Consider the following 26026-nt stretch of genomic DNA (forward strand, 5'->3'; position numbering starts at 1 on the left):
GGCGGCGGGAGGAGCCGCGGCGGGAATGTGGTGACGTCAGCGGCCGGGGGCGGGGCCCGCGAGGCTCGGTGGTCGCCCCCCCCCACCTCCCCGAGCCCCCGCGGTGCGAGCCCCCGCGGCCCGCGACCCGCCTGGTCAGCTCCCGAGCACGGGGGCTGCGCGGCCGGCTCCGGGGCCGTCCACCGAAAGTTTCTTCTGGAGCCCATTTTCTGAGCGGCGTGACACGACCGTCCTTTTCCTGCGTGGGAGGAGGGAGCGGAGGCTGGGAAGGACTTGCGTGCCCGGTCGATGCAGCAGAGCCTTGATCACTTGGCCCAGGATATCTATCGGGTGTAGCATCCCGCCGCCCTATCTGTGGGCTGAGTCCCTGAAATCGGGAGGATTCCTCTTTCTCTGTGTCTGGTGGCATTGGTGTTCATGAAGGCAGCTGGCCAGTTGTTTTGGTTTGTTTGGTTGGTTGGTTTTGGTTTGGTTTGGTTTTTCGAGACAGGATTTCTCTGTGTAGCTTTGGAGGCTGTCCTGGAACTCGCTCTGTACACCAGGCTGGCCTCGAACTCACAGAGATCCGCCTGCGTGCGCTACCAATGCCCGACTACTTTTTTTTGTTTTTTAATTATAGCCGTAGGCTGACCTGGGACTCATATAGTCTTACATAGCTGATGCTGGTTTCAAACCAGTGACCTCCTGCCTCATCCTCCCAGGTGCAGGGCTCATAGGCACACACGCATCATGCCTGACTTTCTTTTTTTCTTCTTTTTTTTTCTTGAGTATTTTTTTTCTTTGACAATTCCATACATGCAAGTAATGCATCCTGATCATTTCCACCCCCTCTAATGTATCTTCCTCCTCCCGGGTATCCCCAACACACCTCCCTCCCCCTTATATCCTCTCCTTTTTGTGTTAGTAACCCGCTGAGTTCAATTAATGCCACCTGGTGGAGAGTTAACTGATCTGATTGATCTCAGGCAGGTAATCTGCAGTGAGTTCGAGGCTGATGTCAGCCCCCAAACAGCTTCATTCCCATCCCCTCGTTCTGGCATTCTTTCTGCCTCCTCTGCTGCAATGCTTCCTGGCCCTTGCTGGGTGGTGTTGATACAGATGTCCCGTGCAGGGCCGTGCAGGGCTGGGCATTCGACAGTCACTTCTTCTCTGTGCATTGACTAGTTATGAGTCTGCATCAGCTGCTGGCCACTGCAGAGAGCAGGTCATCCGGCCAAAATCGAGAGCAATGCTAATTTATAGATATTAACGTAGATATTTAGAAGGCAGTCGGGCAACAGTAGCAGGGTCCCTCGAGAGCCTGGGACCTCTTGTACCATGGGGCTTTTAACTAGTTCACACTCATAGGTATGAATTGTGTCCTGTGGAGCACTGCTTAAATCCAACCCAAAAGTAACTGGTTACCCCATAGCCTTCATGCCACGATTGTGCCAGTGAGACCATTCGTTTTCTTTTCCCTCCCCCCCTCCCCCAGTCAGGGTCTCATTATGTGGCCCTGGCTGGACTTGAGCCTGCTATGTAAACCAGGCTGCCTCAAACTCACAGAGATCCACCTGCTTCTGCCTCCTGAGTGCTTTTTTAAAAATATTTTTTAAGTTGTGTGTGTGTGTGAGAGAGAGAGTGTGTGTGTGTGTGTGTGTGTGAGAGAGAGAGAGAGAGAGAGAGAGAGAGAGAGAGAGAGAGAGAGAGAGAGAGAGAGAGCAGGTGCCAGCAGAGGCCGGAGTTGTGAGACCCAGGTGCATAGGAGCTGAAGTTTCAGGAGGATGTGCACTGTCAGATGTGGGTGCTGAGAACTGAACTCAGGTCTCCTGCAAGAGCAGCGCATGCTCTTCAGCCTCCTAGCAGGTTGATGTTGTAGCATGAAAAACGCCTACAGGGATACTGTTGATGTCTTTTCCACCCCAGAAGCCTCAGCAGCACCTTGTAGCACATGAAAGCTCGATGCCACTAGTGTGACTCCTAGCGAATGAGGAAGTGAAGCGTCTATCAGCCAGAAGGTTCTGTGTCCTTTCTCAGTCTGCTTCAGTCTACCTCAGCCCAATCCCAGGACACTAGTGGTCTGCTTTCTGTTGCTAGAGATGCTTTTGTTGTTGTGTTTGTTTGTTTGTTTTTTCAAGCCCTAGCTGTCCTGGAACTCACACTGCAGACCAGGCTGGCCTCAAACTCACAGAGATCCACTTGGCTTCTGCCTCCCGAGTGCTGCGATTACAGGCACCACCATCTGGCTAAACAACTCTTTAAAAATAAAAATAACAGCCTGGCGGTGGTGGCACACGCCTTTAATCCCAGCACTCGGGAGGCAGAGGCAGGTGGATCTCTGTGAGTTGGAGACCAAGCCTGGTCTACAGAGTGAGTTCCAGGACAGGCTCCAAAACAATACAGAGAAACTCTGCCTCTAAAAAAAAATAACACAGATGAGTTGAATAAAAAAGCATCTCTAAGTCGGGCAGTGTTGGCGCACGCCTTTGATCCCAGCACTCGGGAGGCAGAGCAGGTGGATCTCTGTGAATTAAAGGCCAGCCTGGTCTACAGGGTGAGTTCCAGCATAATAGGGCTAAACAGAGAAACCCTGCCTTGAGAAAACAACAACAAAAAATAGCTGTTTATTTGGGCTGGAGGGATGGTTCAGAGGTTGGGAGCACTCACTGCTTTCTCAGATGACCCAGGGTCAACCCACGTCAGGTGTCTCACGGCTGCCTGTAACTCTAGTTTCGGGAGATCCAATGCCCTTGTCTCCACATGCACATGGTACACATACAGACATGCACACACATGAAATAAATGAATAAAAAGGGCTTTTTGGGGGGGAGCATTTTCAAGGCAGGGTTTCTTTGTGGCTTTGGAGGCTGTCCTGGAACTAGCTCTTGTAGACCAGGCTGGTCTCTCTCTCTCTCTCTCTCTCTCTCTCTCTCTCTCTTTTTTTTTTTTTTTTTTTTTTTTGGTTTTTCAAGACAGGTTTTCTCTGTATTGTTTTGGAGGCTGTCCTAGAACTTGCTCTGTAGACCAGGCTGGCCTCGAACTGACAAAGATCCGCCTGCCTCTGCCTAAGAGTGCTGGGATTAAAGGCGTGCGCCACCCGGTGAAAAAAGCTTTTAAGGATTTATTATTTTTTTTAAATTTATGAGCATTGGTGTTTTGTCTGCATGTATGTGTGAGTGTCAGATCCCCTGGAACTGGAAGTATAGACAGTTGTGAACTCCATGTGCTTGCTGGGAATTGAACCCTGGTGTTCTGGAAGAGCAGTTAGTGCTCTTAACTACTGAGCCATCTCTCCACCCCTTAAATATTTTTTTAAAGATCTATTTATTCATTATGTATAGTGTTCTGCCTGCATGCCAGAAGAGGGCACCAGATATCATTATAGATGGTTGTGATTCCCAGTATCACCAAAATACTAACTAGTGTAATAGAGTAATAATATGCTAGCCTTCTGTGTAGCTTCTTTCACTTGCCATAGTGTTTTCAAGGTTCAACTGTGTTGAAGCACATATCACAGTTTTATGACTGAATAGTATTGTACTATATGGTGGGATCACAGTTTTCAGCCATTGATCAGCTAATAGACATTTGAATGATTTTGATATTGGGGTTAGTTTGTCGTGTTTTGTTTTCTTCTTCTCTGAGATAGGGTCTTTATTGTTATAACAACCTATCTTAAACTCCTGATCCTGCTGCCTCAGACCCCCCAAGTGCTGGCTGTGTAGGTGCATGTCACCATGCCTTGCTCTCTGTTGACTGTCATTAGTAACCCTGCTGTGGATATTTAACATTTTTTTTTTCAGAAGAGGGCACCAGATCTCATTACGGATGGTTGTGAGCCACCATGTGGTTGCTGGGAATTGAACTCAGGAACTCTGGAAGAGCAGTCAGTGCTCTTAACCTCTGAGCCATCGCTCCAGCCCTAACTTCTTTTTTAATAGTTGTTTTGATTCTTGTGCATATATACCCAGGATTGAAGTTGCTGGGTCATCTGGTCATTCTATTTTTAACTTTTTGAAGAAACACCAGCTACATTTTTACATTCTACAGTCTGTAGTGGATCCAGGTTTTGGTGTCCTTGTTAACACTTTTCCCTTTTGGAAAGAAAAAAAGTATGTGCTATCCAAAAAGTGTGAAGTGGCATCTAATTGAGCTTGATTTGCATTTCTGTAATGACTAATAATGCTGTGTTTCTCTTCATGTGACTGCTGGCCATTTGTACATTTTCTTTGTTTTGTTTTAAAGACAAGGTCATGCCATGTAGTTCAGGCTGATCTTCAGTTTGATCTCATACTGCTTTTGTTCCTGATGCCGAGATTATAGCTATATATTTTCTATGTCCACCTCATTTGTATACATCTCTTGGGAGAAGAAGTGATAGGCAAATTCATAGAGACAAAGTGTATGTCAATGTTTCCTAGTGTCAGGGCTGGAGAGACGGCTCAGAGGTTAAGAGCACAGGCCACTCTTCAGAGGCCCTGAGTTCAATTCCCAGTGACCACATGGTGGCTCACAACCACCTGTAATGAGATCTGGCGCCCTCTTCTGACCTGCAGGCAGACATGCAAGCAGAACAGTATGCGGCTGGAAATGGAAACTTGCAGGTAAAGGGTTTTCATCAAGGATGTCTAGGCAGTAGGGCTCCTGTTTGCTTGGGCAAGAACTCCAAGAGAGATCTTGAAGGAGGAACAGTTTGTTGCTGGCTGGCTTTCATGTATAGTTCAGGAGCACCCACAGTGTGCTGGGCTCTCCTTAATGAACTGCTACAGAGACAGTTTCCCCTGGACATACCCACAGGCCAATCTGATCTCCACGCTGTGTCAAACTGACAACTGAAACTAAGTAGGTCAGTAGAGACAGTTGGATATCAGTTTGCTAAATGTCACTGAATGGTGGAGGACACGTGGGCAAAGGGCCTGAAACTTGAGGCTCTCTTCTCACCATGGTCTCCCTGGGGCACATCAAACAGCCCAGACTTCCCAGAGCTATGGCAGAGCAACAGACGCCGTCAAGGGGTCAGAGAAGTCGGAGCTCGTTCCCATAGCCCAAACTCAGACAGCATCCGTGGATTACAGAGATCTAAGTAAGTAGTGTCATGTGTACCCTCTCCTCCCAGTGGCGCCACCCCACCCACCCAGCGTTGCTCATCTGACAACTCATGTGACAGGGATCTTTCTAAGCTGGAGTAGACCTCCCTGGGGCATTTTATTATTATTATTATTATTATTAATCATCATCATCATCATTAGTTTTTTTGAGACAGGGTTTCTCTGTGTAGCACTGGCTGTTCTGGAACTAGCTCTGTAGATCAGGCTGGCCTCAGATTCAGAGATCTGCCTACATCTGGCTCCTGGGAGCTGGGATTAAAGGCATGTGCCACCACTGTCTGGGATTTTTTTGTTTGTTTGTTTGTTTTTACGAGACAGGGTTTCTCTGCATTGTTTTGGAGGCTGTCGGTCCAGCCCGGCCTCAAACTCACAGAGATCCGCCTGCCTCTGCCTCCCAAGTGCTGGGATTAAAGGCGTGCGCCACCACCACCGGCTCTGGGATTTTTTTTTAAATTTTAATATTTTATTTATTTATTTATTTTTGATTTTTTTTTGAGACAGGGTTTCTCTGTATAACAGTCCTGGCTGTCCTGGAACTCACTTTGTAGACCAAACTGGCCTTGAACTCACAGAGATCCGTCTGACTCTATCTCCCAAGCCCAGCCTATTTATTAGTTTTTTTAACTTTTCAGATATATGGACATTTGCCTGCAAGTATATATGTGCCCCACATGTGTGTCTGCTGTCCATAGGGATCCCAAGAGGATGCTGAATCCACCCCGCGAGTGGAATTCCAGACGACCATGAGCCACCCTGTGATGTATCTTTAAATGATGGTAAACATTTAGAGGTATAGAGGTCTATTTCAAATTAACAAAACAACCTAAATTTAGCTGGTTATGTATGTTTAAATGATGGTAAAGATTTAAAGTTATAAGGCTCTATTTCAAATTTACAGAATATGTATAGCGCCCACTCCTTCCTGTAAGCTGTTTACCAAGGGTAAAGCTTCTGTTACACACGGGGCGGAGGGGGGGGTTCTTCAGCCACCTGTGTGCCTAAGGCAAGTCACTAAAGACAAATCTTTTTTTTTTTTTTAATGTATACTGTCTTCTGCTTGTGTGCCAGCAGGGGCACCAGATCTCACTCAAGGTGGTTGTGAGCCACCATATGGTTGCTGGGACTTGAACTCAGGACCTCTGGAAGAACAACAGTCAGTGCTCTTAACCGCTGAGCCATCTTCCAGCCCCTAAAGACAAATCTTATTTGCTGAGATATACCAAACAGACAGCGCTCAAATGCTCAAAGATCTAGCACGATGCAGGTGCCAGGAACGAAAGTCCATTCTCTGCAATTGCGGTAAGGGCTTGTAGCCACCAGGTGGTGCTTTTAGCTATGGGGCCGCTTTGCGTTTGCTCCGATCCCAGGACCAGTTTGCATCCATTAGGGACCTGAGTGCTCCTTTAAGATTACCTTCACAGCTCCTCTGCCTGCCGTGGATGGTGGCTCAGGACCATGTTTTCCTACCCTGTTCTCTTCTATAAAGAGACGTCTTTATGTAGATGACAATGTGAACGTCCGTTTCACAGGTTTAAACAAAGGTTTCTAAAAGGCACTGGTGCACCGCAAGGGATGTGGGAAAGGGGCAAGGCACAGGCGTGCGATTCCTGAGAGTATCATGGTCTATGAGACGTGTATGGTACCCAACCATGTTGGTATCATAATTGAAAACATTGGACGAAAGTCTGTGCCTGTCAATGTAAAGGAGCACCAGTGTTCTTGGGTGTTGGGTCCCAGACCTCTGTGCATTGCTTGTCAGCTGATAGCCACAGGTGCCATCCTGTTCTCTAGTCCTGTCTTACAGCCCCAGCCTTGCCCACCTGACATCAATATCTAGCACGAGGAAAACATGGACTCTCACACCCGGGGCTTCTCCGCTGTGCTGTAAGCCTGTATATAAGGCTGCTCACTCCTTACGGCACACACACACAGACGCAGCACAGATACACACGCATTCTCCTTGCAAGAGCGGCAGTCGCTTCTCTTAGCACAAACAGCCAGACGTCTTGTCTTTCATTTCCTGATATCTCGGATTTGTTCGAGGCACAGACTCCGCACTTGGGATCCCTGGATAGAGGATTCTTATACCCTACCTAGCCCAAGCTGCCCATCTTCCACAGAACTTGTAAAGACTATCGTGTGGAATTCAGACAAAAAGGCTAAAGGGCTTTTCTTTTTTGTAAATAAAGCTAAATAGCTGTTGCCCTGTCACCCCAGTTGTTCCCTTTAGGTTAGAAGTTACCTGGCCGGGCCGTGGTGGCGCATGCCTTCAATCCCAGCCCTCAAGAGGCAGAGGCAGGAGGATCTTTGTGAGTTCAAGGTCAAACTGGTCTACAGAGCGAATTCCAGGACAGCCTCCAAAAGCTACACAGAAAAACTGTGTCTGGGAAAATAAATAAAACACACAAAAAATCACCTGAAGCTCAAAAGGCAGCTGGCACTGCAGCAGAAATAATCTGAGCAAATGGTTCCGGTAGGATTTTGCACTAAGGCTGGGGTGGGGCAAACACTAGGAGAGTAGTTCCTTCCTGTAAGTGAAGCATTACTAAGGTGGACTCCATCATCTGCCCCACCTTAGGAACCGTGAAAAACAGCTTATGCAATGGAGGGCTGGAATGAAGAAGACCTTTTGACAAAGCCTCTTCATGGTGTGGCCTAGGACCAGCCCCTACAAAGGTGGCATATGTGGTTACAGCAACAGTGTGGCATCTGCCGGCCCACTCCCTAGTGCCATTTCAGATGCCTTCCAATTTAAGCCTCGTCACAGTCCTGTGTGACAGGTATCATGTCAGTATGCTTTCAGGTGAAGGCGAGCAAACAGGTTTAGAGGAATTGCTTAACTGGCTGTAGTCACACAATCAATCAATGACACCAGTACTCTCTCTCTCTCTCTCTCTCTCTCTCTCTCTCTCTCTCTCTCTCTCTCTCTCTCTCTCTCTGTGTGTGTGTGTGTGTGTGTGTGTGTGTGTGTGTTTGAGACAGAGTATCATAGCCCTGACTCTCCTGGAACTCACTATACAGATTGGGCTGCCTCCGAAGTCTTGGGATTAAAGGCATGTGCCACCACACCTTGGTGACATCAGTATTTGTACCCAGATCTTCCTGAAGAACATGAGATATGTCTTGTGACTCACATAAAGTCTAACTTGTTCTATCAGTCCTGATAGCCTTCTCAGAACCCTGAGGGTCTTCAGCATACGGCCAATAAAAACTACTGCTGACATGGTGTCTTAGCTAGGGTTACTATTGCTGTGAAGAGACACCATGACCACAGCAACTCTCACAACAGAAAACATTTAATTGGGACTGGCTTACAGCTCAGAGGTTTAGTCCATTGTCACCGTGGCGGGAACCCTGGCACCCTGCAGGCAGACCTGGTGCAGGAGAAGGAGCTGAGAGTTCTGCATCTTGATCTCAAGAAGTAGGGAAAAGACGGATCTGAGCTTCTGAGACCTCAAAGCCCGCACCCAGTGACACACTTCCTCCAGCTACACCTACTCCTAATAGCGCTGTCCTCTAAGATCCTCTGGTGACCATTGCTATCCAAACACCATACATTTCACCGCGTGCTGCATCCAGCAATCAAAGTGCCGTGCTCTCAACTGATAGGAAACATCATATGTTCTAGCTACTCAGAAATGAGGACTTGCCCTAGGGTTTCCATGTCTCTATGGGACAGAATTTGTTCTTCATCAGAAACCAAATAGTAGAGGTAGGAGAGGTGGCTCAGCAGGTCATGGCAGGTGGTCTCAGTGAGTTCAAGGTCAGCCTGGGGTAAAAGCAAGACCCAGGACTGTTCAGCAATTCCAGAAACCCTGTCTTGAAAACCAAAAACTAAAACAAAGCAAGCAAACAAACAAAAAAAAACCCATATTGCTCCTGCAGAGGATCTAGCTTCAATTCTCAGCACGCCTATGGTGGCTTACAACCATCTAGAACTCCAGTTCCAGAGAATCCAATGCCCTCGTCTGACCTTCAAAGAGCACCAGGAACAAATATGGTGCAATACATTCAGTCAGGCAAAACACCCAGATGATAAAATAAATAAGTAAAAAATCAATAGGACAAATTTAAGGAATAAAAAAAGGGGGGCAGAGAGATGACTCAGCAGTTAAGAGAACTAGCTGATCTTCCAGAGGACCTGGGTTTGATTCCCAGCACCCAAGTATGGGCACACATCCTTCTGCAACTCAATTCCAGAGTATCTAATACCTTTTCCTGGCCTCTGAAGTCACCAGACATGAAAGTGATGCACTCACATACATGTAGGCAAAACGCCCATACACATAAACAACATAAACAAAAAAACACCCATACACATAAACAACATAAACAAAAAAACACCCATACACATAAACAAAATAAACTAAAAAAACACCCATACACATAAACAAAATAAACTAAAAAATAATACCCATACACATAAACAAAATAAACTAAAAAAAGAAACAAAATTGCAAGGCATTGGCAAACCTTATTACTAGAGAAACAAATATAAAGTAAATTCTCTGAGATAATTGTTCAGTCACAAGACTTGGTATGGTATAGGCATAAGACTAGAACCCAGTAAATAATAACACCTCTCTGTCTCTGTCTCTCTCTGTCTCTCTGTCTCTCTCTCTGTCTCTCTCATCCCTCTGACACACACACACACATTTCCAGAGAGTTGATGAAATCCATTTAATTTTCTATTTATTTGTGTGTTTTCAGAAGGCAATAGCTATGCACCATTTACCTTTGATGACATCTGTCCTCAAAGCAAACATTGAATAAAGATTTCTTTGATGACTTCCTAATATCTATAGAACATAATTAAGAATGTATGTTGATTACTTCTTCCTTTCTGTGGTGAAACGCCCAAAGCAACTTATTGAAGGAAGAGTGTATTTTGACTTAGGATTCTGGAGGGATAAGAGTCCGTCAAGGCAGGGAGGTGTAGTCCCAAGCAGCAGCCCAGAGGACTTCAGATCCCCTGAGAGTTGAGTTAGGAGATGTATGAGTTGTGAGATGTGGGTGCTGGGAGCTGAGCACAGGTCTTCTACGGGAGTAGCAAGTTCTCTTAACCACCGAGCCACCTTTCCAGCCTTTCTACCTTACTTTTTTGGGACAGGCTGGCTGGGCTGTGTCCCAAATTTGGGACAATTTGGCTAGGCTGGATGGACAGTGAGTTCCAGGGATCTGCCTGTCTCTGCCCTTCAGCATTGGTATTACAGATCAGCACTGTGGGGCCTGACTTTTATGTGAATGCTAGGAATCTGAACTCAGGGCAGACACTTAACCAATTAGCTCATCTGCCTAGTCCTTCCCTTGGAGCTTTTTTTTTTTATTTAGGTTAGAAACAATCTTGTTTCACATGTCAATCCCAGCTCCTTCTCCCTCCCCTCCTCTTCTGCCCTCCCCACCAGGTCCCCCAGTCCTCCACCCAATATCCACTCCGATCACCAAGGAGGGTGAGGCCCTCCATGGTGGATCTCCAGTAACTGTCATTTCATCCAGGGCAGGGCCTAGGTCCTCCCACAAGAGTCCCGGCTGAGAGAGCCCTTGGGGCGTTTATTAGTATTACATTAATTATACAAAGTAAAGGATATTTCCACATATATATGTAAGTATACTTTGATCATTTCATTCTTTCTTAACCCCCCAGCACCACATTTTCCCCTTCGTCCTTCCCTGCTAATCCTCTTCCTTTCATCTTTGGATTCTACATATGTCAGAAAACGTACTACACTGTGAAAATGGCTTACTTCACTTAACATGGGGGTCTCCATTCCCACCCGCCTCCCCGCAAACAACATAAGTGCATTCTTCTTTATAGCTGAATAAAATCCCATTACATATATGCAGAGTTTTAAATTTTTATTTCTATTTTTTATGAATGAGTGCTCTGCATGTATACCTGCATGCCAGAAGAGGGTTGTGAGCCACCATATGGGTGCTGGGAACTGAAATCAGGACCTCTGGAAGAGCAGCCGGTGCTCTCAACCGCTGAGCCATCTCTCCAGCCCCTTACTTTTTTTTTTTTTTTTCTTTTTTAAGACAGGGTTTCTCTGTATAGCCCTGACTGTCCTGAAACTTGCTCTGTAGATCAGGTCGGCCTGGAACTCAGGTTTCCACCTGACTCTGCCAACAGAGTACCGGAATTAAAGGTGTTCACCACCATGCCCAGTTATATACAGAATTTTCCTTATCGATTCATTTATTGGTAGACACTTAGGCTGATTCTATAATTTATTGTGCATCAGTAAATATGTGATTATGGGTATTTGTTTTTTTTTAAAGATTTTATTTATTTATTATGTATACAATCTTCTGGCTACATGCCAGCAGAGGGAACCAGATTTTATTCAAGGTGCTGTGAGCTACCATGTGGTTTCTGGGACTTGAACTCAGGACCTCTGGAAGAGCAGTCAGTGCTCTTAACTGCTGAGCCATCTCTCCAGCCCGAATATGGGTATTTCTATAGTAAACTAATTTGATTTTTGCAGGCATATACCAGAACTGGTGTGGCTGGATTATGTAGTAGTTCTGATTTTAATTTTGAGGAGCATCTTTATACTGATTTCCATAGTGAATGGAATTCCCATCAGCACAAGTTCACTTGTCCCTAGAGTGACTACTATTTTAAATTGTATGTGTGGTCCACATATTTTTATTGGACAGTATTGCTCTAGAATGTTCTAAAGTTTAGAAAAAAATGGGAGCCGAGAGGGGTGTTGTCCTTGGTTGTGGTTTTGATACAGGGTCTGATTATGCAGCCCAGGTTGGCCTTGAATTCAAGATCCTCCTGCCTTAGCCTCTCAAGGCTGGAGGTTTTTGGAGTGTGCCTCGTTGGCCCTGGAAAAGGTAGGGGAGGCATAATGAGGCTGTAAATTAACCGCATTCAACAAAAAGTAACAGTTCAGGTAGTTGGTCGTTTGCAAGGTGTCAAATACACTTAAAGTCAAGTCGCCTGGACCTAGTCCAAGTATCTATCCTTGCTTGGTCTGTCAAAGGGATGAAGTGGCATAGGACCTGGGCTTGAGACCAGACGAGGCTCCCACCCGGGTACAAAGCCCCGAGGGTCCGCAAGCACGGCTAACCCTAGGACAAGCACTCCGAGCAAGCCTCCAAGGCAGCCCGCACTTTAGGAAAGACTTGAGAATCAAACTGGCGCTGTTTCGTTAAAGCAATAGTTTCCTGAGTCATCGTCAAGAATATCGGAAATGGCTGGAAAATGTTTAAGAAGCAGCCAGACTGCGGGACTTTTCGGAGCTACTGCAGGTGCACTGGGACCCTTTGGACTCTGTCTGACACCTTCTGAGCTATCCCAGCTCTCGGACAGACTCCCCACTTCGGCGGGTTTCCGGAATTGGTCGGCATAGACTCGAGAACGTCGCCCTCTGGCGGCGGGATTCGGACGGGGCCGTGCGAGCTGGCGCGCGCAGACGCAGTTGAGGACCGGCGGCGGTTCGGGCCGGATGTGGCTGCACCTGAGATCACTTCCGGCGGGTGACGGTGCGGACGGGTCAGGAGCGTAGAGGCGGCGGCAAAATGGCGGCGCCTGAGGAGCAGGATCTAACTCAGGAGCAGACCGAGAAGCTGCTGCAGTTTCAGGTAGCAGCGAGTTCTCGGTGCAGCCAAGGCCGCCGCGGGATGGGGAGCGGGGCCCTAGAGGAGCGCAGAACCATCCTCAGGTTGGGGTTGGGCCCATTTTCAGACCGGCAGGCGGCCCCCTCCCCCCAGACGCCAACTGCCCGGATTTCCCCGGCCCCCGAGCTCTGTCGGTACCCAGCCTTCCAGCCTCCAGCTGCCGCCCAGGCTCGACCACACTGGGTCAGCTGCCTTGGTTTCCCTTAGCGGCGCGGGCCCGCAGTCCTTGCCAGCCTGGTTAATCCGCCAGACCCTCTCCGCCCCTCGACTGTTGATGCGCTAGTGAGCCTAAGTCCCCATCGCAGAGTTGGCGTCAGCTCGCGGGTCTGGACCGCCCACCACCACCCCGTGCCGTTCACAGACACTTCTGAGGGTCTCGTGGTTCCTAGGTCTTGCGATGAGGGCTGTAGTAGGGAAGGAAGCACCTACACGCAGACCTGGCCCCTGCCCTAGAGATGTAGACGCCACATACAGAAACAATGCAACGTTAAGTATCGCCGATGGCCTCTCACTGGATTTTGTTACCTTCGGCTTTCTCCTGAACTGCTGACTATGCTTGAGGAAGGTGGAAACTTGCAGGACTCGACCTCCTATTAGTGGATGTTACGTTAAAAAAAAAAAAGGCACTAAACACTTAACCGAGGTGGAGGGTCTGCTTGGAGGAGACCACCGTGGTGGTAACCGTGGCGTTATTAGCCAATTGCCTTAGTTCTTAAATGCATGACTTCAAAATGTCTATTCCCTTGAGGATGATTTGGAGGTAAACTGGAGTTTATGGATGCTACAAGGTATTAAAAGGACTTTGTAAACAGTAAAATGTGCCTAAACAGTTGCTGCTATCAATCAACATTTAACTTGAGATAGAACGAAAGTTACTAGAACTCGTTTTCTAACAGGAAATGTGCTAAATCTTCATGGTGAGCAGTTCTTAGTGCCAGACACTGCTAGTTAGAATACCGCCCACTAAACATGTTGGATGTTGTGAGACTGTCGCTAACATTTAGCATGTTACCTTGCTTAACACACAGCCCTATGGCGTTCTACTCTGATCTGACAGCCCCTGTCTCAAACATGGGTATGGATTGTAAGAAGTAACACCAGTGGGTGTGGCCCAGAACGGTAATCTCCAGGGACAGGAGATGGAAGCAGGAGGATTCCGATTTTGTAACCAGCCTTTTCCAAACAAAAGGAGGCAGCATGCTTAGGTCACATAAGCATAGACTGAGCCCTTGGTGGTAAATGGTGGTGTCACATAAGCATAGACTGAGCCCTTGGTGGGCTTTTGATATCTCTGCTGTACAGTCTGTGTAAGAGTGTGTATGTAGTTAAGAGTGGGCTGTAACTGCCCTGATGTTGATTTTGTGTGTGCGAGTGTGTTGTTTAAGCAATGTGTTGGGTGTGTGTAAATAGTAAAATACTATCATAGGCATAGCTGACATTTGCGTGGAGTTTATAATAGAGAAATTAATGACACCAGAGTAGAATTAAAGAATGAACAGACAGCCTTCACTTCTTTGTAGACTACTCCTTCAGGGTTTTATTTAACTTGGGCAGACTACACTTTACAGTTCTTAGGGATAAGCCGTGTGTGAAACAGATGTGAGTTATAAGTTGTGACGCACTTAGAAGTACATGAGTGTGAATGGCAGTGTCTGTGAGATAAAGAGCTTAAGACACTTTTTGTCTTCTTTAGTGGATGTCATCAGAAAAGGGGTGTCTAGCCGGTCGTTGGTGGCGCACTCCTTTAATCCCAGCACTCGGGAGGCAGAGGCAGGCGGATCTCTGTGAGTTCGAGGCCAGCATGGTCTACAGAGTGAGTTCCAGGACAGCCTCCAAAACAATACAGAGAAACCCTGTCTCGAAAAACCAAAAAAAAAAAAAAAAAAAAAAAAAAAAAAGAAAAGGGGTGTCTAGCACGTTAATAATATTGTAATATTATTGTTAATAATATTGTAATATTATTGTTAATAATATTATAATATTGTCAAGATTTATAAAGTTGAATTTATTAAATGCACTTTGTATTTTTGTGTTCTATAAGCAAGCCAGATCAGGTTTACCATCTCAGACTGCTCTTAAATATTGCTTGACATATACAGACGTCAAGCATTATAACCTTAAACTTCTTTAGAAGCCTGTAGAGTGTTAACTGCATTCTTTTATTACTGAAGAAGATAGATGTGAGAGGTCAGATAATTTGCACAAATAGTGCTTTGCATATATTTAGAAATCCACATTCATGAGTGTTGTGTTTGTATCCTAATGTTGGAGCCAAGGTGCATAGCCTGAATAATAGCAGCTCCCAGAAAGTTCTCTGGGGTGTTTGTCTGTGTGTCTGTGTCTTTATCTTGGAGTTTAGGGAAGAGTAAACCTACTGATGTTAAAGGGGGAAGGAAGGAAGGAAGACTGAGAGGTTAATATTTGTTATCTACTATGTTTTAAGATGATGTATAGCCATCATCTTGATACACAGCTACCTCATAAAGTACAAAGGGGGTTAAGACCCTCTGTCGTATCTGGTAATGAAATAGATTTGTTGATTTATGTGCTCAAGGTAGTGCAGCTGTCAGTGGAAATCAGTGGGTCTAGCCCTGGACTGGAAGGCTGAGCTCTTAGCACAGGACTTTGCAGTTTTGAAGGGGTTAGAATTTCAGCAGATGGTGGGCAGGAGAGTGTTTAGAGCTGAGAAAATGGGCTTCTCGCTTGGAGATGGGAAGTGTGGATATGCCTGTTGTCGTAAGTAGACCTGGGACTGAAAAGATAAACTCGAGCCAGATTTTGGAGACTTGTTAATACTGTGCTCAAGTGTGTAGACAGAGACAGTCATGAGAGCTTTTTTTTTTTTTTTTGGTTTTTCGAGACAGGGTTTCTCTGTAGCCTTGGAGGCTGTCCTGGAACTCACTTTGTAGACCAGGCTGGCCTCGAACTCACAGAGATCCGCCTGCCTCTTCCTCCCGAGTGCTGGGATTAAAGGTGTGCGCCACCAACGCCCGGCTGAGAGCTTTTCTTAACTAGGGAGTAACAACACCACCAGGTTTGGGGTTTGCTTCTCCAGCAATATGGGTCATGTGCTTGGAATTTCCATGGGTGTCAGAACAGAACTGGGTGGCACTGCTGACAGTGAGCTCTGTGTGTGTGTCACATTTCACGTGTTACAGCCGCACCAGGCATGTTGGTTCACTCTGTAATCCCAGTGCCAGCACTTGAGAGGTTAAGAGGATTGCTATGGGCTGGGCAGTGGTGGCACACATCTTTAGTCCAACACTGGTGAGGCAGAGGCAGGTGGATCTCTGAATTCGAGGCCAGTCTGGTCTACAGAGCGAGAAACCCTATCTTGAAAAAACCAAAAAGAAAAGAGAGAATTGATGTAAGTTCAGGCCCACTCTGGGCTACATATTGAGTTTCAGGTTATCCTGCAAGGTGAGGTCTCCAAAAGCTTAAATAAATAAATTAGTGAAAATAAAACATTTCAGGAAAGCTGAAATTTCTTATGTTTCTTTTTGTGATGTGATTAGGTTAGAATTTTCTAAGGTATATGTATCTTAGTCCATTTGATATTTCTAAGTTTGTTTTTGTTTTGTCTTATGTGTGTATAATTCTCATAGGTCTGGTTTATTTTAGAGCCAACTGAGTAGAATAATGTAGACATTATGTTTTGAGCTATTTCCACTGGAAAACAGTAGGTATTTAAATTTAAAGAAGAGCTACGCACGCCTTTAATCCCAGCACTCGGGAAGCAGAAGCGGGCAGATCTCTGTGAGTTCGAGGCCCGGCTGGACTGACAGCCTCCAAAACAATACAGAGAAACCCTGTCTCGTAAAACCAAAAAAAGAAAAAGAAAAAAAAGAAGAGCTAATGTAGGTGTGTGGATAATTACCAAATATGTAGACTTCTCCAGTGCTTTAGTTTACTGCCTCTGGGCTGGTGTTTTAACACCAAGGCAGGGATGGCATGGTCAGAAAGAAGGGAGTAAATGTACCATTCCTGTAGGAGGAAGTGACGCTCTGCTTACACGGATCTGACATTTTGTTTATTTATGTAAATTTTGTGGGTGTGGGACCATACATGCCATGACACTGGAAATCAAGACATTTTGTGAGAGGCAGTTTGATCCTTCTGCCCTGTGGGTTCCAAGGATTGGCCTCAGGTCATCAGGCTTGTCAGAACGTGCCTTCAGTCACTGAGCCATCTCCAGCTCTGTTTGTTCATGAGAGAGGGCTTCCCTGGGTAGCCTGCCTAGCCCAGCCTTACCTTGGTTACCACTTGGGGATAGAGATGACAGGTGTATACCTCCATACCTGGCTGAAAAAAATTTGTAAGTGGATAGCAGGGCATGACTCATATTCTCTTTAAATTATGGAGAGATGGCTCGGTGCTTAAGAGCACTGGCTGTTCTTCCAGAGGTCCCAGGTTCAAGTCCCAGCACCCACATGGCAGCTCACATCTGTTTGTAACTCCAGTTCCAGGGGATCTGATACCTTCATGCAAATAAAGTTAATTTTTTTAAGTTATTTAAAGTAAAGCCTGAATTCTAGGCTGTTAGGAGCAAATTTATAAGTAATTTTTGGGAATTTCCATTTGGAAATTGGGAGTTGTACAAGTATATGATAATTTTCATTCATCCACCTAAAAAAAATCACAGTGATCTGTTTGGGTTTTGATTTCTCCCTTCATATAATCCTGGCCAAGGAAGCTACTAGTTAGTTTTACAGTTTTGGGTGAGTTCTCACATTGAATTGTTTTTTTGTCTTTGTTTTTTGTTTTTGTTTGTTTTTTCTTGTGAAATGGGAGCACTATATTATGTGATGGACAGTATCCATTTTCCTTTTTTGAAAAAAATTATCATGACTGGGTGTGGTGGTGCACGTCTTCAATCCTAGTACTGGGAGACCAGCAGGTAGATCTCTATGAGCTCAAGGCCAGCCTGGTCTACAGAGTGAGTTCCAGGACAATACAGAGAAATCCTGTATGGAAAAAACGTCTTTGACAGTTTCATACATGTATACAATGTATCTTTGTTTTGTTTTTGTTTTTGAGACAGGTTCTCTATGTAGCCCTGGCTGGCCTGGTACTATGTAGACCAGGCTGGCCTCAAACTCCGAGGTCCAGTGCCTCGGCCTCCTGAGTGCTGGCTTTAAAGGTGTAGGCCACCCTGCTTAGCCTATACAATGTATCGGTGGTGGCGCTCGCCTTTAATCCCAGTACTCAGAAGGCAGAGGCAGGCGGATCTCTGTGAGTTCAAGGCGGGGTTGGACTGACAGCCTCCAAAAAAAAAAAAAAACCAAAAACAAACAAACAAAAAAAAAACAATGTATCTTGAGTATTTTCTTCTTCTTCTTCTTCTTCTTTTTTTTTTTTTTTTTTTTTTTTTTTGGTTTTTCAAGACAGGGTTTCTCTGTGGTTTTGGAGGCTGTCCTGGAACTCACTTTGTAGACCAGCCTGGCCTCGAACTCACAGAGATCCGCCTGCCTCTGCCTCCCAAGTGCTGGGATTAAAGGCGTGCACCACCAACGCCCGGCTATCTTGAGTATTTTCATCCCCAGTTCTTTCCTCTCCTCAGCCAGACATCTCCCAACACATTCCCTTCTCGCCATGATGTCTTTTTTTTTCTTTGAGTAATCCACTAAATTCAGTTATTGCTGCCTGTTGTAATATTAACATAATCTGAGCTTGGTTTTGTGCAGGTAGTCTTAGCTGACGTGAGTTCATGATTGCGAGGGCCATGTCGCATCCAGAATGTACACTCTTCAGCTCTTAGCGTTGACTTTGCTCCTCCTTCCGCAGTGTTCCCTGAACCTTGTGGGAGAAGGGAGCTGATAGGAAAGTCCTGTTTAGAGCTGAGCCCGCAACAGTGCTTACTCTCAGCCCTTTGACAGTTAGGGGTCTCGTATTAACTGCTGCCCTTTTTGTTAACTCATAAACTAGTGGTTTCCATAAGGTTTTCATACATACTTGGTTTAGTTTAACCCACTTCTAGCCCATCCTCAGCTCCCCAGCTTCTCTCTTAGTGGGGCAGGTCTCACAATGTAGTCCAGACGTCTTTGAACTCTCCTGCCTCTGCCTTCAGGGAGCCCGGATATGGACTGCACACCGCATTTGACTTGTTTGTGTGGTTGGTTGTTTTGTTTTGTTTGTCACAACCATCTATAGTGGGATCTGGTGCTCTCTTCTGACCTGAAGGCATACATGCAGATAGAGCACTGTATACATAATAAACAAATAAATCTTAGAAAAGAAGCCCTCTTACCTTTATCTTCACCTCACCAAGTATAAGAGATAGCCTCTATTTCCTAAAGTCTAGTTGTTGTCTGTTTTTAAAACAATGGTTCTTAGACCATCTTAAGTTTTGCTTTATATGCATGAGTGTTTGCTCACATGCCTGTCTGAATGGTGTGTTTAGTCTGGAGTGGTAGGCATGATGTTTGCTCACACGCCTGTCTGAATGGTGTGTTTAGTCTGGAGTGATGGGCAATTGTGGGTGCTGCGAAGCAAACCCGGGTCCTCTGCAAGAACAAGTGCTCTAACAACAGAACCTCCAGCCTGGGTGTTTTCAGTTTTTTTCTCTCTGTGTGTGGGGTACACTTTTTCTTTTGCATGTGTGTGTGTATACACTATCTTTTGCATATGTGTGTGTGTGAGTATACGCCTTTTTGCATATATGCCTCTGTGTGTGTGTGTGTACACTTTCTTTTGCATATGTGTGTGTGAGTATACGCCTTTTTGCATATATGCCTCTGTGTGTAGGGGTGTACACTTTCTTTTGCATATGTGTGTGTATACACCTTTTTGCGTGTATGCCTGTATGTGTGTAGGGGTGTACACTATCTTTTGCATATGTGTGTGTGTGAGTATACGCCTTTTTGCATATATGCCTTTGTGTGTGTGTGTACACTTTCTTTTGCATATGTGTGTGAGTATACGCCTTTTTGCATATATGCCTCTGTGTGTGTGTGTGTACACTTTCTTTTGCATATGTGTGTGTGTGAGTATATGCCTTTTTGCATATATGCCTCTGTGTGTGTGTGTACACTTTCTTTTGCATATGTGTGTATACACCTTTTTGCGTGTATGCCTGTATGTGTGTAGGGGTGTACACTCTCTTTTGCATATGTGTGTGGGTGTGTGTATGTACACTTTTGCATATGTGTGTATACACTTTCTTTTGCATATGTGTGGGTGTGTATGGGGTGTACACTTTATTTTTGCATATGTGGGTATGGAGGTGTACACTTTTGCATATATGTGTACACTTTTGCATATGTGTGTGTACACTTTTGCATATGTGGGTGCGCATACGGAGGTCTAAGACTGATATTGGGCATTGCCATCGGTTGCTCTTTTGCCTTGCTCATTGTTGCAGGGTCTCTCATGAAACACCAAGCTCAGTGATGAGGCTGGCCTTGCAAGCCTGCTTGCTCTGGGAATCTCCATCTATGCTTTCCCTGCCTGGAATTACAAGTGGCCTCAGCATCCAAACGCCAGTCCTCACTTGCGTGGCAGTGCTTTAACTGTGGCATTATGTCCCCAGCTCAAGCGTAGTTTTAAAAATACGCTCACTTATTTCTCTCCTTTAGATGTTATTGACATTATTGTTTCTGCTGTAATACATATGGAGATCACAAGTTAATTTTTTCACCTTTACATGGGTTTCAGGGTTGAGCACCAAGCTTATGTATCAAGAACCTTAGTCCACTGAACAAACTATCAACTCATGGCCTTGCTTAAGGTTTTTGTTTTGTTTTCTGAGACAGGGTTTCTCTGTATTGCCTTGGAGTCTGTCCTGGAACTCGCTCTGTAGACCAGGCTGGCCTTGAACTCACAGAGATCCACCTGCCTCTGCCTCCCAAGTACTGGAATTAAAGACGTGCGCCACCAATGCGCAGCTATTGCTTAAGTATTTCTGCCCTTATCTTTTTAGTTGTATTTGGGCAAAAGCAGTAGTGAGGATAGAACATTGGCTGGGCCTCATGCAAGCTCTCTTTCACTGAATATATGCAGCCCATTCCTTTCACTGAATATATGCAGCCCATTCCTTTCACTGAATATATGCAGCCCATCCCTTTCACTGAATATATGCAGCCCATTCCTTTCACTGAATATATGCAGCCCATTCCTTGAATTGTACTGTTGACAAGAGTCGGTTATGTGTGCTCCTGAGCCATCGTGTACTGGTGTTTGTCAGACAGTTTTTGTTTTTTTTTTTTTTCTTTCAAAACAGTTTCTCTGTGTAACTTTAGAGTCTTCCTGGGATTCACGCTGTAGACCAGGCTGGCCTCGAACTCACATAGATCCACCTGCCTCTGCCTCTCTAGTGCTGGGATTAAAGGTATTTGACACTGCCACCATTAAATATTATATGAACAAGTAAAATTCCTACAAAGTTTGTTTGGCTTATATGAACTAAAATGGTTTGGAAAGGCTCTACGGAACCAGTTAACTGGGGAAAAATTGGTATTCAATTAATACTGGTACAAGACCCTAAGATACTTGAGGGAAGTGACTGAGATAAGGGTTATACACTTGTTTGGCAGGTGTTTAAGGTTGTATTCTCCTTAAAATAAGTACAGTATGCTTTTGCTAGGAAAATCCAAGCGTGCCGTGGTCCATCAGCAGACTGCTATCTGGGTATACACGCTTGTTAAGATGGATCACAATGATGCATTTGGTGTTGAACCATTCAGTGGGTGGGTGCTCGCTAACTAACTGGTTATAGTGCCCACTCTCGTTGGGCAAAAGGATGTCTTTCTCTTACAGGGTCATGTGTGTACTGTGAAAGTCAGCAGTGTGTGGATGCTTGTGAAGGCTCAGGATTCGAACTCTGCTTTTTTTTTTTTTTTTTTTGGTTTTTCGAGACAGGGTTTCTCTGTATTGTTTTGGAGGCTGTCCTGGAACTCACTCTGTAGACCAGGCTGGCCTCGAACTCACAGAGATCCGCCTGCCTCTGCCTCCCGAGTGCTGGGATTAAAGGCGTGCACCACCAACGGCCCGGCGAACTCTGCCTTTTATAGTTACTAACTTTCAGCTCTGGACAAGTTACCATTTAATTTGTCTCTGTGACATAGTTTCTTTGTGGACTAATAATATTATCCACCTCACAAGGTTGCTTTAAGTTTAAATGTTAATATAGCTGAAGTGTTGGCAAATATTAAATACCCGAATGTTAAGCATTATTTTTAATTAATTAATCAATTTGAGATAAGGTCTCCCCATGTTATAAGTAACTGGTTGACCTGGAACTTGCTGTGTATACCAGGCTGGCCTGGACTTACAGAGAGCCACCTGCCATTACCTCCTGGTGCTGCGTGAACCACCATAACACTTATGGGCAATCATGTTTTCTTTTCCTTCCTTCCTTCCTCCTTCGCTCTCTCCCTCCCCCCTCCTTCCCTCCATTTTTTCTTTGTTTTTGTTACCACAATCAATGCTGCCGTGTATATCCTTGTACATAGAGACTTATCCCATTCTCAGTAAACTCGGCTATGGTTGTAGGTACTGGATACGGTAGCAGTCAGCATAGCTCTTACCCTGGTGGAACCCACAGAGTGGGGACAGACAGGACCAGGTCAGCAAGTGAAGCATGGCGAACATTAGGTGTTTAGCATTGTGGGGAAACTTGGGAATTTAGAGGAAGGGCTTTCATTTAAGGAATTTCTCCTTCTCACTTGGGTAAAACTTTATAGATTGAAGGACTTTGGTTATTGTGTGATGAGAACCGTGATTTGACCCCAGAAGTGAATATCTGACCTCTCTCCAGAGGTCAGTGGAGGAGTTATAGACAGGTGTTCATTAGTACCTGAGGCAGATTGGTTTAGAGTTCCCACTGATAACCAGTTTAAAGCTGCTCAAGTTAAAATGATAGAAAGTTCGTATATAATCTAAACATCTTCCTATGCACTTTATAATATAATAAATGTTATAGAAATAGTCATATTGTTTAGGAAATAATAAGCTAAAAATGTTTACATGTACATGTTTGGTATTTTTTTTTTTTTAAGGAGGATGCAGTGTTGGGGGTCAGCCGAGTGCCTCACATTCCCAGCCCCTCACTGTAGTTGGAATTCTCTGGGCTGCCAATCAGCTCCCAAATAAAGACACATGGAGACATTAATTATGAATGCTGGGCCTTTGCTTCTGCATGTCCCACTAGCTCTTATAACTTAACCTGTTTCTGTTCATTTACATTTTTGCCTCAGGGCTTTTAAACCTTTTTTTCATTCTGTGTGTCCTGCTTCCTCCCTGTCTGTCTGTCCCTGATGTCTCTTCATACCTGAACTCCTCCTCCTCCTACTCTCCCTGCCCAGAAGTCCCTCCTATTCCTCCTCCCTTCCTATTGGCCATTCAACTTTTTATTAGACCATTCAGGTGCCTTAGGCAGGCAAGATAAAACAGCAACAGTCTTTACATAGTTAAACAAATACTCTGAAACATCTAAGCCCTTGAAACAAGGTCTTGCTATGTAGCCCAGGCTGGCTTCTAGCTGGCAAACTTGCTGCTTCTGCTTTCCAGGGTTAGATTGCTGGGATTATAGATATATGCTACTATACGTGGCTACTGAATGTTTTGATCTAATTGAATTTGTGGATATAGAATGCAGACTATACTAGAACAGTTATGCAAATAGTAGAATCCTATGACAGCAATAGAGTTGGAGATAGTGATAGCTAAAATTTTAGAGAATTAAGGACAGTGATTTGGAATAAATAACAATTACATTATGGAAGGGAATTGACAGATGTATTCTGATTACCCCTTGAGATTTAAAAGTATAATATGATGCTGCTTGAACATTATTGCATTAACTTTGACCAAGGTTCCAAATAAACAAATGAGGTAAGTTCTGCTGTTGATCAGTTGACTAGGATCGATAGGTAACTGAGGTTTGATCTGGAAGTCTAGCTCTGTGCCCATACTCTCCTGTCACTGGCATCACCTTTCTGGATCCTGTTAATTTGTTTTAAACTGCAGACAAGTAGGGCTGTTAGAAATGGCTGTGTGACAGGTTTGGGTTTTAGTGTTTGGTTCAGCAATGTAACCTTTGGATAACTTGGGTTTCTCATTGTTAAAAATGAGAAAGTACTTATTACCTTGTGTAGGTGCTTAGTAAGTGGGAATTGTTGCTGTTTAATCTGGGAGATAAGAATTAAATGTAAACAATAAAGATCTCTAAGAGCTTTAATTACAGCTCAAAGCCTAGTAGTCATCACTTTCTGAATGGACTTTAAATTCCATTTTTCTCCTGAGTAAGCAAACCTGTCCTGTGTGGTGGGAAGGAGAAAGCAAAGGTTACCTGACCTGTTTCTTTTTTTTTCCGAGACAGGGTTTCTCTGTATTGTTTTGGAGGCTGTCCTGGAACTCGTTCTGTAGACTAGGCTGGGCTCAAACTCACAGAGATCCGCCTGCTTCTGCCTCCCAAGTGTTGGGACTAAAGGCGTGCACCCAATGCCAGGCGGTTACCTGTTTTTGCTTTTGTTGTTGTTGTTTTGTGTGTTTGTTTTGTTTGCCAAATTTTACTCTGGGAATGACTTAAAAATATAAGCCTGAACAAGTCAATTGGAGCATAGAGCACTTAGATGTCTACTGAGTGTGTTATTACAAACATTTGAGATGTGGAAAGTGAAGCACTTAGGAAAGCCAGGCGAGTATACCCTGATTTCCCAATCCATATCCAAATAGTTCTTTAAGACACCTGGTTAAATTGTTACACACACAGCCTGTTGTGATTTCTTCCCTGACTTACACTCTCCTAAGGACTAGATCAGCAACCATAATAATTCAGTATCTACTTTTCAAGTGATCAGCATCCCTTTAACTTTTGACTAGATAGATGTTAGAACAGGTTGGGTAGAGGAAAGTAGTTCACACACTCTTCTAATATCCCTCTGCATAGTACTTGTGACTGATTGGAATTCAGGGATATTTTGGTCCCCAACAATAAATATCATCCATCCGTCTCTCTAATACTGTCATCAGTTATACTTTTATGTAAATTACTGCATCTGAATGCAGCTCCTAAACCATAGGGAGGTCAATTCATGGAAGGGGAGTATGTCTGAGAAGTTGGGGAGTAAGACATTCTCAGATGGGACTGCCTGAGCGGGTGTGTGACAACAATTGGGACATCTGCCTTGTGGCAAGAGATGAGTGGGAGAAGGAGCCGTCATGATGAAGTTAGCCTTTGTTTCAGTTGCAGCTGCTTCTCCCAGCTTTGTCTCGAGTGACAGCAAATGTCAGTGGGTCTGAATGCAGGCCAAGGTTACTCTGAGGAGCAAACAGTTAGGAACTTGCAGATTTGCTTCTGTTGTTCACTGACTTCATATGCAGATCTTTTTAACTTGTGGTGGGCATGGCATGATGCTAATTTCTCATGGATTTGGTCAGCATAGTGAAGATAGACAAAACGGTTTTTGATACTATGGAAACTAATAAGAGTGATGCGTAAGAAATGAGGAAGAAGCCTGCCAGTGGTGCCACATGCACCATTTCAAAAAACCAAAGCCATATAAACAAATAAATTGAGCGGCTCCTGAGGAAAATAGCCAGGGTCATCCTATGGCCCCCCACAAGCGTGCACGTGCATGCACATGATCGCACGTACACACTCACATGCACTCACACTTACACACTCACCTGCCTATATGAGAAAAGGAGAATGAGAGAAGAAAAAAAAGCTGTCAGGGTAGCATAATAATCATTAATTAATTAATTTATTTTGTCTGTTTTGTTTTTTGTTTTTGACACAGGGTTTCTCTTTATAATCCTGACTGTCCTGGAACTTGTTCTATAGACCAGGCTGGCCTTGAACTCACAGAGATCTACCTGCTTCTGCCTCTCCAGTGCTGGGATTAAAGGTGTGCACCACCATTGCCTTACTTTTCTGTTTTGTTTTTTCTTTTTGAGACAGGGTTTCTCTATGTAGCCCTGGCTGTCCTGGAACTCACTCTGTAGACCAGGCTGACCTTGACCTCAGAGACCTACCTACCTCTACCTTCTGAGTATTGAGATTAAAGGCATGAGCTGCCGCCACCTCAAATGCCACCACTACCACCACTGGGCTGAGTTATTCATTGTCTAATGTATGATAAGGTATTACACTGGCAAGCAGGGCTGGCGTGTACTGACCCTGTGTGAGGCCCTGGATTCAAACCCCAACTCACTAAAAAAGAAATCACTTGAAAAACAAAAATGATAGGCTTCTCTTCCAGAGGACCTGAATTTGGTTCCTAGCACTTATGTGGGGAAGCTCAACACCATTTTAACCCCTTTCCAGGGCAATCATCTGTCCTTTACACAAATGACATACATAGACACAT

The 26026-nt window shown here is 44.8% G+C and overlaps 1 protein-coding gene across 2 annotated transcripts in view; it reads left to right on the forward strand.

Annotated features, from left to right (window-relative positions):
• The first annotated feature begins 12538 nt into the window (after window positions 1-12538).
• The window catches only part of Faf2 (Fas associated factor family member 2), a 37865-nt gene continuing 24377 nt past the window's right edge, over window positions 12539-26026 (forward strand). For both annotated transcript variants that reach the window (XM_005078338.4, XM_005078339.4), the window contains exon 1: window positions 12539-12680. In XM_005078338.4, coding sequence (XP_005078395.1) covers window positions 12618-12680 — 63 coding nt within the window. In that variant the 5' untranslated portion in view covers window positions 12539-12617. The remainder of the gene's footprint in view (window positions 12681-26026) is intronic.

This window comes from Mesocricetus auratus, unplaced genomic scaffold (genome assembly GCF_017639785.1).
Source record: "Mesocricetus auratus isolate SY011 unplaced genomic scaffold, BCM_Maur_2.0 Super-Scaffold_100013, whole genome shotgun sequence".
Lineage (NCBI taxonomy): Eukaryota > Metazoa > Chordata > Mammalia > Rodentia > Cricetidae > Mesocricetus > Mesocricetus auratus.